At 35.9% G+C, this 13,683-nt stretch overlaps 1 protein-coding gene across 1 annotated transcript; it reads left to right on the forward strand.

Moving 5' to 3' along the window:
- The first annotated feature begins 317 nt into the window (after nt 1–317).
- LOC126809536 (polycystic kidney disease protein 1-like 2) lies at nt 318–10,928 on the forward strand. The gene is made up of 12 exons (XM_056099120.1): nt 318–324; nt 835–971; nt 1,255–1,485; nt 3,076–3,243; nt 3,463–3,623; nt 4,132–4,858; nt 5,007–5,124; nt 5,525–5,748; nt 5,937–6,111; nt 6,749–8,005; nt 8,497–8,582; nt 9,602–10,928. The coding sequence occupies exons 1-12, from the start codon at nt 318–320 to the stop codon at nt 9,719–9,721; spliced, it is 3,411 nt and encodes a 1,136-aa protein (XP_055955095.1). The 3' UTR covers nt 9,722–10,928.
- The last annotated feature ends 2,755 nt before the right edge of the window (nt 10,929–13,683 follow it).

Consider the following 13,683-nt stretch of genomic DNA (forward strand, 5'->3'; position numbering starts at 1 on the left):
TAAAGTTGAAAAATGAGAACCCACCAACTTTTAAAACTTTTGATGCAGATGAAACAGTGAAGGGCGATGCCGGCATGCACTACCACACTTTTAAGCTAAGGAAAGTCACCGATACTGCAGTTATACATGTTGCCTTGCCGAATTTAGTAGGGAGTGTTGTCGCCTACATGCGCATGAACAAAACCCCAAAAAGCAATAAATATGATTACAAGACAGTGGCAACTCTAGACACATTAAGAGGTGGACAGGTATATAAGATGATAGCTCCGGGAAATTCCTTTAAGGAAACCGGTATCATTGTTGTTGGTCTTTTATTCATGGAAGGTAAGTTTTGTGAATTGATTTCAGAAGTTTTTCAAAAACATGATACAAGAAAAAAACATTTTTGTTTATAAAATAATATATGGCAAAGCTTAAAATGACCCTTTTTAAAAGTGTGTGTGTTTTAATAGAGACAGTGCTAAACATTCTATAAACAAAATACTCCACTTTCTTTTATTTGTTTCTACAGATGAACCTCTCCCCGACTCTGAATTGAATAGTCTACCAAGAACAAGGCGAAGTCTTTCTGTGACAAATACAACAGGTACAGTTTTTATTTTTACAATTCAAAGGTAAGAACCAGATAAAGATTTAATATTTTCACCAGTAGTAACATTATGTTTCAATTGTTAGAAAGGCTACATTCCAAACAATCGTGGTTTCAGTTCCGTACAAGCGCGCACCTAGGATTTATTGTCACTTATGAGGAAAAAGTCGTGCACGTTAGTAACTGTATACGTTAGCTTTAATTAGTTTTGACATTCATTCGTTGTGGTATGTTATGTTTTTCAGTAAATGGTACCGATCCACTATCTAATGTGCATATTAACACATCATTTTCTGGTAATGCCTATGGTGTATTGTTAACTACTGACGGATGTAGAGTCTGGGATGATGATGTAGAGACATGGGACCCAAAAGCTTGCACTGTAGGTATTTAGTTGGGTTTTTTTTAGAACGCCGGGGTCTATGTCCCGAATCAATTGCAATGGGCTATATACATCATTTCAGCAGTTTCCAATGGTTTCCAATTAAAAGGTGTTCGTTTGGTGTAGCAGTGAGAATTATGGTTCTGGATTTAAAAACCCAAATACAATATATACCGGACTTTTAGATAAATTGTTAATTTGGCTTACTTGAATATATATTATATTTCATTTGGGGAATAGATCATTAAGTTTTATTTTCTAAATAATACGCCATTTTCGGCAGGTTTCGCCATATTCCACACCAGACGAAACTATATGTGTGTGTGACGATCCACCCGGTACAGCCTTTGCCAGCGCTTTCTACGTACCACCGAACACCATCGACTTTGATGTCATCTGGACAAAGTTTGACATTTCAAACGCTGCCGTTTATGGAACATTGATAGCAGTACTTATTGTGTATGGTTTTATTCTTATATGGGCCAGAAGAATGGATGAAAAAGATTTGGATAGAGTAAGTGTATTTAGAAAATTTTTATTCGGTTTGTCGATTCTGACGCGCTATAACCTGATATGTAGTATTATTCTTCTTTTTCCCCCAGAAGAAATATCAAGTAGTTGCAATATGTGTCATTCATCTAATTTATGATTCGCTAACATAATTATAGCTAATTACAATGCGTAGTTCATGTAGGACATTAAGTAATGGATTTCTTTTGTTTCTGATTTAAGATTGCGGTTATTACTATTGGCAACACGCTGTCGACGCTTAAGCTACTACATAGGGTTCTGTAATAACTTCTTATTATCAATATTTTAGTATAAGAGCACATTAACAAACAATAACCTATTTATTGATCGATTTATTGGTTAATGACACGTGCCAAAAGTAAACTTGGAGTACATAATATATAATATTATACTATCTACTATTGAAATGTGTGCTTATTTTCATACATAAAATAAGACAATGACGAGACATTGACGACAACAATCTTTTATTCAACAACTTTTTTAATCGTACAAAATAACTCCAGGGGGGATTTCCTTCTGTCTTTACTCTTTTAGATAGTAATTCCCTTGTTTGTCAGACTCTTGTTAAAACATGTTATCTGGATCCATGCATTCAATATCGGCCTATATAATCACCGACAAGACCCATTTTGTTTGGCAATAGCGCCTATAATGCATTGCCAAATGTGGCGGACGAAGAAATATATATTATGGATATGCATATTGTATGATTTCATAAAACTTTGTAATAAATTATGGACAAAAACGGTCCCAATAATAACACAAGGAAATATATGTTATAGATGTGCATTTCCTACACAATCCACCCTATCGTCGGCTCTTGTCGGTGATTCTGTCTTCATTAGCCCAGTCGATGCAGAACAGTAGTAATTTAAACCCCATTTTATTTCATTTCATTGTTACTGATTAGTAGGACGTTTCAAAAATGTTTCCTAACTTTTTTATCTTACAACTCTCGAGGCATTACCTATTATTGTTACTCTTCAAATTGTTTGCGGAGCCATGGTGGTTAAGTGAGTAAAACGCTGGCTCGCTAGCTTGGAGGTCGCGTGTTCGATCCCTGCACTGGGATTTTCCGAGGTGGTTTCCCCTTGTCAGTGGTGCAGGACCTGACAAGGACAGCTGTCTAGTCGTTCGGATGGAACAAAAACCGAGGTCCTGTGTATACAATGACGTGCACGTAAAAGATCCCTTGGAAATTGTAATTCAATATAAGAGTAGGCCATAGTGCCTCTGCCCGAGCAAAATTTCCCTCATAGCAAACTGTATGGCGCGTGTTCGTCTTCATTAACCCAGTCGGAGCAGAACAGTAGGACGTTAAATCCCATTCCATTTCAAATTGTTTGGTAACCTTTGTATGTTACAAGATGACTGTCAGGGGATTACTCCTTTAAATGGTGAATTTGCCGCTTGTGGGACTGCTAGCTGTTAACGACGAGATATCTAGATTCAGGTTCATGCAATCAAAATCTACAAAAAAAATAAATCCTTAATATACATGTATCTTGTATCCAAAGTCCCCTCTGACCTATGATTTTGATATATTGTTTTCTCCACACTCTAATTTTAGTGGCGAGTTGGTTATTTACGAGATAATCTGGTAGATGACAAGTATTTCTATCTAATAACTGTTTATACTGGATTAAGAAAAAATGCTGGAACACAGTCTGGTATTCATTTTGTACTGGCAGGAGAATATGGTGATACCGGTGCCCGATCTCTTTATGACGGAAAAAGAGTGAGTTATTTTCATCCATTTTCAGTGCACTTGATATCCAACTCTAACGAATATGTGCACATAAAACAGCATACAATTATAGAACAAATAATCTTAAATGCCAGAGCATATTGCAAGGCACTTTATAACGACATAAAACAAATATGACGTACTAATTGAAGCAGAATGTCAAGATACTAGATCGTTTTCTTGCATATACAGTATTCCAATTATTTTCAGAACTTTGATACAGGCAGTGTAATGAACTTAATATGTTCTACATCGGTGGATTTAGGAGACTTGTCGTACTTCAGGGTATGGCATGATAACACGGGAAGAGGGGCATCCGCGTCTTGGTTCTTAGGAAAAATGATTGTTCAGGATTTACAAAACCAAAAAAGGTAAAATCACTAATGCATGTTATGAATGTAGTGTAGAAGGCCTCGAGCATGACAACATTTGTTTATCATCAAAACTATTTGTACATATAGCGTGGCCAATTTTGGTTATTTTTGTAATGACGTTATAAGATTATATTTAGATTTTACTATGTTTTCTTTTTCTTTATAAATAATTCAAACACTGTTTCTGCACAGAAGTTGGATATATCTGTTAGGAGGACGACTCTTAATTCTCAAAATTATAACGTTTAATTGTGTGTATGTTCTCATTTCAAACGTCTAAAAGCAGATGCACATATTAATTTGTAGCCGTCCATTATTCGCTAATCAAGTTTGTAGAACAATGTATGACATGATTTTCAATATAGTGAATCGGACAAGCAACATACAATCTAAAGAACAGTATATACCTTTGAGGATTAACGAGTAATTCATTGTCGTTTTACATAAATATTATAAGATATAAATGTTGAGAATATTCAGTGACATTTCGTTACTAAATTTTCAGATATATATTTGAAAACAACCGATGGTTGGGTGTTGATAAAGATGATGGCATGGTTGATAGATTGGTACCTGTCACCAGTCAAGACGATTTAATGACATTTGATAAACTTTTCTCGTCACACGCCAGGCTTAACCTTACAGATAGTCATTTGTGGTTGTCTGTTTTTATGAGACCAGATAAAAGTACATTCTCGAGGGTCCAAAGAGTTTCGTGTTGTCTTGCTTTGCTGTTTCTTACCATGATAGTCAATGCCATGTTCTTTGAATCGGAGAATGAAACCACAGATGAGGAGACTGTCAGGCAAGAATTTCAAATTGGAATCCTACGATTCTCTATGTCGACTATTTTTACCTCATTTATCAGTGTCATCATCACAGTTCCACCCACGGTCCTGTTAGTGTTCCTGTTTAAATCATCTAAACCTAGTAAAAACTATTTCAAAGTAAAGCCCAAGTCGGGTTGCTGCTTATGCTGCAAGAAGCCTGGTAAATCCGACAATCTGGTCGTTGTTGAGGGTGATGAAGTACTGGACAATATGGATGATGAGAAACTGTTACCTCACTATTGTATTATCATCGCTTGGATATTGGTGGCAGTAATTGTTATGGTGTGTGCTTTCTTTTTGCTGCTCTACAGCATGCAGTGGGGTAAACCTATTTCAGAAGAATGGTTGACTTCATTCTTTTTGGCGTTTGTTGAAAATATGTTTGTCTTGGACCCAATGAAGGTATGCATTTCATTTTCCTGCAAGATATATAGATTAATCACCTCTTATTGAAAAATCCATAAAGAAAATTAATTATACCTAAAGTTGATAAACGATATCATTATGCTACGTTATTAGAAATTAATGTAATTTTTGCTGATTATCGCAGGTTTTAATGATATCCGTGTTATTAGCATTGTGTGCTAGAAGCCCATATAACCATAGCGGTAAAGTGGATGTGTCAAAAGTGAAAACAGACGTGAAGAAGTTTGGGTTAGGGGAAGTCGGTAAGCTTATTTGAATATCCTCTTCTTCGTTATAATGCAATTGTTAATAAATATCGTTGCTCCGTATAAGCTATATATATAGACTACTAAAACCGAAACATTGGGAATTACAAAGCTTGCTCGTTACGGAAACCATAACCTTCAACAATGTTGATTAATAAAGAAATCTAAGGGGGTTTGTGAGGGTATAGCTTTACATTCTAGAATAGACATAAATACGCGATTTGATTAAAACTTTTCGTAATCCGTTCTGAAAGACAATTTTTCTCGAAAAGGAGGTGCGGTTACCGGTTTATGACGATCATTACTAAGGATATCAGAAGTTCTTTTTCCATTCAAACGCATGTCATACAATAGTGTACAGGGCCTTTATAGAAGCTAATGAAAATGTCTTTTATAGATTTGTCCCAGCTTCCACCCGATCCGATACCCGAGACTCTATTAGAAAAAGCCAAAGAAAGAAGAAAACAGGAATTGAAAGCACAGGCGGTGTTCTTGGATTTAATTCTGTATGCTGTGTTTTTGTTTGGTTTATATTGTGTTTGTTACGGGAACCGAGATACGCAGTCCTTTGCATTCAATTCACATATTAAAACAGTCATCTTTACCGATAGTTTTGAACAGGTAATTTATTGATTATAAATAAAAGCAGAAAAGAAACAATTAAGTTATATAAGCAGCAATAAGTGCACTAATTTAGTATAATGCACAAGAACTATTGAAAATCACATGGTTACGTAGTCAGTGATACAATACACAGATATACTGTATTCTAATATTAATGATGAGTATTTTTATTTGCTATCATGCAGATCAAATCACACGATGATTTCTTTGAATGGGTTGATAAAACGATGATTCCTGCTATGTTTCCGACTGGTGATTTTAGAGGCAATGCTTTGGATTGGCGCCGAAAACTTTTCTTCGACGATCATGTTAACTTCCGAGTTGGGCCAGCGCGACTGCGCCAAGTGAGAATTAAACAAAGTAAGTCTGAGTGGCACTTGTGTATATATTTAATATATATCCTTATCACCCCTCTAGTAGACAAACAAATGGTGGCTTAACACCATGGGTTAAGAAATTGCAATTACCGAAATCCTAATTGATCAATCACCTCATTTAGCAGAAGAACAGCATTCAACACAGCAAGGTAATCCACTTTTTTGTCGATACATGATTTCTATACACCGATAGTTTATACCCGAGTATAATTATCACAATTGTTTGACCGTCAGCTTGTTCATAATAGTTTAAGAGACCCTACACGTTTAGAGTATTTTGATGATATCATATAAACGTTCCATATGTCTGAATTTTTTAGATTCTTTTTAAAATTTCATTGGACTTGTTTGTCATGCCATAAAGTGGACACTAAGTGGAAATTATGATTAGTGCATCGAATTTAAAATAACTTTGTGGATAGTTTTGAAAACTTGTGCATTTGTATTGTTTTGAGTTTTAGAACAGGAACTATGATTTGTAATCAATGATGTGTTGTTATTAACGATGCAATATTGGAATCGTCATGCTTTGGGCGAATTTAAATAAAATAAGTTCTTGTCTATCCATGTGCTTCTAAAATTAACTTTAATATACCTATACTTACAAACTCCTATTTCAGGACCCATTCCATTCTATGGTTCAAAATATGGGAAATTAATGGAAAATTATAAGTACTACTGGCCCTATTCAAGCTCTAAGGAGGAGACAACACCATTCTGTCCAGGTTGGACGCCGCAGCCATGTGCGCTTGACGTGCGCTTATCTTCTAGCACGCTTGATGCCTGGCTTTATACTACTTCTGAAGAAAGCTGGGGCTCATCAACTTCTGGTAACCTAGAGGTATACGATGGTGGCGGATACTTCTTAGAACTGAGTATAAATAAAGATATTTCAAAGGCAATGATAGAAGAAATAAAGACGAATGGCTGGCTAGATCGTCAGACAAGGGCTGTCTTTGTGGAGTTCTCATTATACAATGCCAACAACAACTTGCTGACTGTTGTTCGATTGATTGCTGAATTTCCAGAATTTGGAAGTGTAATCACTTGGAAGCACATCAGCACATTGCGCGTGTTTCAGAATGTAGGCCCTATTGGGGCATTTATTATTCTATGTGAGGTTATAGTTGTCATAATTTTGTTTGTTTTTGGGTTTAAGTGCTTAAAGCGATTGTTTAAACAACGTCTGGGTTATTTTGGGTCTTTCTGGAACATAGTAGATTTGATTACCTTGATCACGACCCTGGTTACTATTGTTTTCTTCATCTTAAGAGAGGTTTACACTAGCAAAACCCTGGAGATATTTAGGGTTGATCCCAAAAAGTTTGTGAATTTTGAACACATCGTTTTATGGGATGCTTTGTTTGTCTATGGTTTGAGCTTCCTTGTGTTTACGGCTACGATTGGTATGCTGCGCATTCTAGGCTACAACAGAAGGTTCACTATGATCGGTGAAGTCTTGAGGGTATCGGCTAAAGATTTGATAGGTTTCACGAGCGTTTTTGCTATTTTCTATTCTGCCTTTATAGCCTCTGGTTATGTTTTGTTCGCAACGTCCCTATATCAGTTCCGTTCTGCTTTTGATACTGCTATAACTATATTCATCTATCTGTTGGGCAAAAATCAGTTAGGAAAACGTCTGGTTCAGTCTGATGAATATTCTGTTATATATTTCTTTGCTTTGGTTTTCTTTGTCATCTTTATTCTGTTAACAATGTTCCAAGTTATTATGAATAACAGTATGACAGTGGTACGATCTAGTGTCACCAGTATCCCGGCACCGTATGGCATTGTAAATGTTCTAACTGGTATATATAAAAGTCTTATCAGTGATTGGATACCATCTGGATTTCTACAAAAGAAAGATGAACGTGCAGGTATGTAATGTATATCTATACATAGTGTATCTCTGCGTCTATAGTCTTCCATGTCCACGTGTATACAGTGGTTTAGAAATATTATTGCCTAGAAAATGAATTTGGTTCGTAAAGCTGAATATGAGTTTTTAAATCGTTATTCGTATTTGTTAATCACCCTTATATAAACATACAACTACTAGGGATACAATAGAAAGGCCTCTTCTAGAAGAACTCTTCATTTAGTTCGATAACTTGGAGATGAGTCATAAAATATTGTTTACGAAAAAAAAAAGTTAAACGCTAGGAAATGATGCTCAAATACTACTTATGGTCTTGTTGTGTCTGCATTCAAGATGACTTGTTTAAATTAACAGTTGTTGGACATGTAGAATAGACAAAACAAGCGCTTATGTATTTATTGTTACAATTCATTGTTATCACTAAGTGGTTATTATTTCATGAAAATCAGACATTTTAATATTATTCGCATTTTTTAAAATCCAATTTAGTTGAAGAAATGGAAGCTAGGAGACAACGAAGTCAAGTACACAACATTCTAGAATCATTTAAAGATCAGTTTGAAAAGAGTATGGATGTAAGTTTTTACATTATTAATAGATAAATAGCAAGTTTTGTGTTTTATAGATTAATTTTAAAAAGGGCGCATTAACTGAAAAATAAAGTGTATTGATTTTCTTTCCAATATTGATGTAAATTTTTTTTTAACAATTTTAAAAGTTATAGAACAAAAGAATATTTTGTTGTAAACTTGATAAATTTATTAGTTATTAGCAAAGACATGAAATAAACATTGTCTGGATAATCTAAGCATCCATGTATCACCAAAATTAGAAATGAAATGAAATGGGGTTTAACGTCCTACTGTTTTGCTCCGAACTGGGCTAATGAAGACGGACATACGCCATACAGTGTGATTTTGCCCGGACAGCGGCACTACGGCCTACTCTTATCGAATTCCAACTGACAAGGCATCTTTAACGTGCACGCCAATGTGTAAACGGGTTCTTGTCCGGCTCTCCGTCCTGCATCACTGACAAGGGGGGAACCACGCCGGAAAATCTGTATGAACTTTCTCGGCCAATGCAGGGATCGAACACCCGACCTCCAGGCTAAAGAGCCAGCGTCTCACCCACTTAGCCACCTTGATCCCCCTCCAAAATTGGTATCTCGATTACCAAGGATGGTGTATAAACACCTAATACCACTTCACTTTTGAGGAGTTATCATTGTGGTTCTGTGTGTGTGTGTGTGGGGGGGGGGGGGATACTTTGCTGTATTATTACATTTGTATTATAAAATAATTTGTTTTGGTTTCATATCCAAGTTATACTTTGTATGTATATAATATGTTCTGTTTGGACATTAAATAAATTTAATTGTGTAAATTCTTGAGAGTGGTCAACATAGGTCTAGCCTGTTCCGCTATCATATTTCAAATAAAATATTGTTTATAAATAACTAGAAACGAGGACCAAACTCAGACAAATGACTCGAGGATGTGTGGCCCCACCCCACCACCTGGTATAAAAGTATGAAACAAAATATTGATTTTGATATCAGATAATTTGAAATATATTTATATTTATTAAATAGGTAAAAGGGGCATCAGCTAATTATAAGCAAGGGTTCTTTAACCTAGGTGCCAGGTTAGAAGAAGAAGAAGAAGAGATGTATACGTTTCCTAGACAAAACCCAGGCACATCATTTCCTTAACGTTAATATGTGTTAATTATTGCTAAAAGTTGTCTAAATTATAATTATATGTCGTGAAATATCCTTTTTGAAAAACTGGTATTAGTCCTAAAAATGGTAATTATTGTTCAAGGAAGAACTTTTTCTCTCATATTTAAAATTTGAAACATCATTGTATTGATATATTTATGATATACATGTAGTTGTTACTTTTTTTGTTTTCAGATTTTATAATTTCGCAAAAATTATATAGATTATTAGTGCTGTTTATTAATAAAATGTTGCTTTTTGTTATGCTTATTACCCTCGTAAGGTATAATTGTTTCAAGTTTCTAAATGTTATTTAACTATGTTTTTAAACTTATGAACCCGTGACATAATTGATAAATTTAGTTAACTACCTTGCTACAATCAATATTCAGTATAACTATGATATTAAGCGCAGATATGTTCAATTTACAGATAACTATGTTCAATTTAAAGATAACCATATTCAATTTAAAGATAACTATGTTCAATAAGATATCTGCGTATATATAATTTACTTATATTCAATATCTTATTTAATATACATGTAGTTCAATTTAACGATAGCTATGTTCAACACGATATAGAATATAAGCAAATACATACGCAAATATGTTCAATTTAACGATAGCTATGAAAAATAAAATACTGAATAAAAATTATACATACGCAGATGTCTTCAATTTAACGATAACTGTGTTAAATAAGATATTAAATATAAGTAAATTATACATACACAGATTTTCTCATGCGTTAATAAAAAGAAAAGAAAAATATTATTATTTATCATTGGATACTGACATGACAATACACGACTTAAATAACAGAAATAAAAACGAACTATTTACTTCGTGTGTATATTTTTTGTTTTGATGTGACGAGAGAGAGAAATGGGGTTTAACGTCCACTCGACACAAACTAGGTCATTTCGGGACTAACATATGGTTTAATTTTATTTCAATAATTCGCTTGCGCGTAGGGGTCTTTAGCAGTGGGAGGAAACCGGAGGACCCGGAGAAAACCCACGAGGTTGGACAGGCGACCCTACTCCTTGTCACGTACAACCGGGGATTCGAAACCACGCCAGTCGACTCAATGACAGACTTCATGATACAGCGCGCGCACGCTAACCATTCAGCCATCCAACCCCCCTTGATGTGACGATGTTTTCAACAGATTTATTACTATTGTTTTGTTTTTTATTCTTATGCATCATTAAATATTTTAAATCTTAAAAGTAGAGATTGTTTTCTGTGTGAGTGGTATCATTAAACTAAGTAAATTGCTGACGAGATGTAGATTCGCATTAATTCATCTCAATTCAAAGTTATACTCCAAAATTTAAATTAGATTACTAGATCACCCAGCTAATAATATTTCCATTTAAACTTGCGAAAACACCGTTTAACGGTGTATATCTGTAGTTGTCTCCCTTCAACCCGTATGTAACAACAATGATTTTTAATGTGCTTTAACGTCCTACTTTTCTGCACCAATCGGGCTTGTGAACACAGTATAAGCCGAATGTCTTCACCAACCAGGCTTATGAAGACGGTAGAAGCCAAACAATCTGCTATGAACGGAATTTTGACCGGACAGTGGCGTTCCCGTCTACTCTTCGTCGAATATCGGTGTTATATCCAAATACTCTTACCCGAGATTGTATCATAATCTTTTTGACATTTCCTGATAAATGATTCCCTTGATAATATGAGACACTTACTTCAGCATTAACATATATTTTTTTAAAAAATATATATTTAATCGGCGCCTTTCATAAATTAATTTGCCCGAAATTGGGTTCCAGACGATACAAGTTCTATTCAATAAATTTGTCTGCGTTTTTTTTCAATCTCATGGTATTAGTGTATCCGTCGGCAATTTTGTATAGGATCGCAAAAACTTTGGCGTTCGTTACAAATTTTGAATCTTGACGACAGGGACATATATTACAATACAAATTGTAATGAAGACTGCATGCACTGTACTACGCGGGAAATTTTCTGAGACAGCGGTTCTACGGCCCTACAAATTGCAAACGGAACCTTGGTTTGGAAACCACCCAAACTCCTAGAGGTTTTTCACGACCAGACCATCTGTCATGTACCACTCGCTAGGGAAAACCCAGAGGAACTTTCTTGAACCTGGGACCTTCTAATTAGTCAGCCAGTGCCATACCCACCGAGCCACCCCACCCAACCGCACCCCCGGGGTTAACGTGCACTCGACACAAACAAGGCCATTTTATATACGGTTCATATATATATTTTAATAATTCGTTGGACAGGCGACACTATTCCTTGTTACGTACAAGGACCTTACGATTCAACGCTCACGCGTTAACCATTCGGCCACCTAACCCCCTGCAACCATCTACGCTTTAGGGGATGATGCCCCTTCCTTTTCCACTTTAAAGAAATGGGCTGCGGAATTTAAGCGTGGCAGAGAAAGCCTTGGCGATAACCCGCGTCCTGGAAGGCCATCAAATGCAACCATTCAAGAAAAAATTACCCGGATGCATGACATCATTGACACAGTAATGGCTGATCGACGATTGGCCACTCGTAATAGTGGGCATCTCTCATGAGAGGGTTGAACACAGTATCGCCAACGAGCTAGGAATCAGAAAAGTTTATGGGTGCCAAAGCTCTTGATTGTGGATCAGAAACATTTCAGATTCCTGACGTCCCGTTTTGAAGCAGATACTGATAATTTTTTGGCCAGATTGATAACCATGGATGAGGCCTGTTTCCAAAAAACGAAAAAGGATCTAGCCGGGCGTCATTTCCCTAGTACTGATGACCGTTTTTTTAAGGTGGCTAAAGGATATTTCTTTCTGGCCGGCATCCAGGCCTTGCACCATCGTTGGCAGAAGTGTGTACACCTGGAAGAGGACTATGTAGATACATAAAATGGAAACAATCGACTTCGTACAGGTCTTTCACAGATAGACATAACTTTTCAGCCAGTCCTCGTAAGTCTCATACACCGCAGCATTCATACTCAGTCGGTTCAACTTTCGTATCTCCATCGTTGAACAGTTTATTGATACATCAAATTCACTGGAAATATGGTACCATGCGCATTCTGCAATATTGTGAAGGTGAACCTCTTGATACTTGTCTAATGCATCTGTGTATATACATGTTCCAGTTTTTGCAGATGTAAAAATGTAAATTGAACAAACTGCTATAGTATCATCCCTCGCCCATAATCAGGGTATGCTTAGTCTCTCTAAAGAACCAAATACTACTTCCCATTTAAGAAGTTCAGAAAGCTGGAATATTTATGTAGTACTTTTGTATTCTTCGGGTTGTCTTTGACCCGTAGAGATACGATTCCCACTGGATCAACCATATTAATCTATTCTGTGTTCTCGTATATAGCAACGACGTTGTCTTAGAAACATACATGCATGACTAATTGGACTGACCTATGTAACCTTAATTGCATTTTATTTCATGATGAGGCCTTTCCTGTGTAGATATCGTGGGGCTAAGAAGTGGTGATGTCGAAGTAGAAAGTGTAAAAATACCGTTGTACTGAAAATCTAAACCCTTATTTGAAAATCTGAGAATGATATTACTTGAAGATTAAATTAAACGGGCTGTGGTCAAAATGATTCTAGAAAGTTTTAGCTATGTAACTTATGTCCTAATTTTTAAGGTGCTGCTGTAGCTAAATGCCCCAGCAGTGCCCATTCTGACCAACTGATTTCTATTTGGGGTCAAACATTTTTTGTCATTAGCTCCTGGATTATAACTCCATGGGTTGGTTAAAGTAATTCTACTCGCGTCATTTCCCTCTGTCTGTCCTCAACTATCGCTGTTTTGTGGCGGGACCAGGTTCCACTAGTAAAACTGACACGTTAGATATTGTGTATTATGGGACTGTTGTATTTCGATTAATCATAACACTTAATGATTGGTGGTGCCATATTTTATTAAAAATATGAA

This window comes from Patella vulgata, chromosome 2 (genome assembly GCF_932274485.2).
Source record: "Patella vulgata chromosome 2, xgPatVulg1.2, whole genome shotgun sequence".
NCBI lineage: Eukaryota > Metazoa > Mollusca > Gastropoda > Patellidae > Patella > Patella vulgata.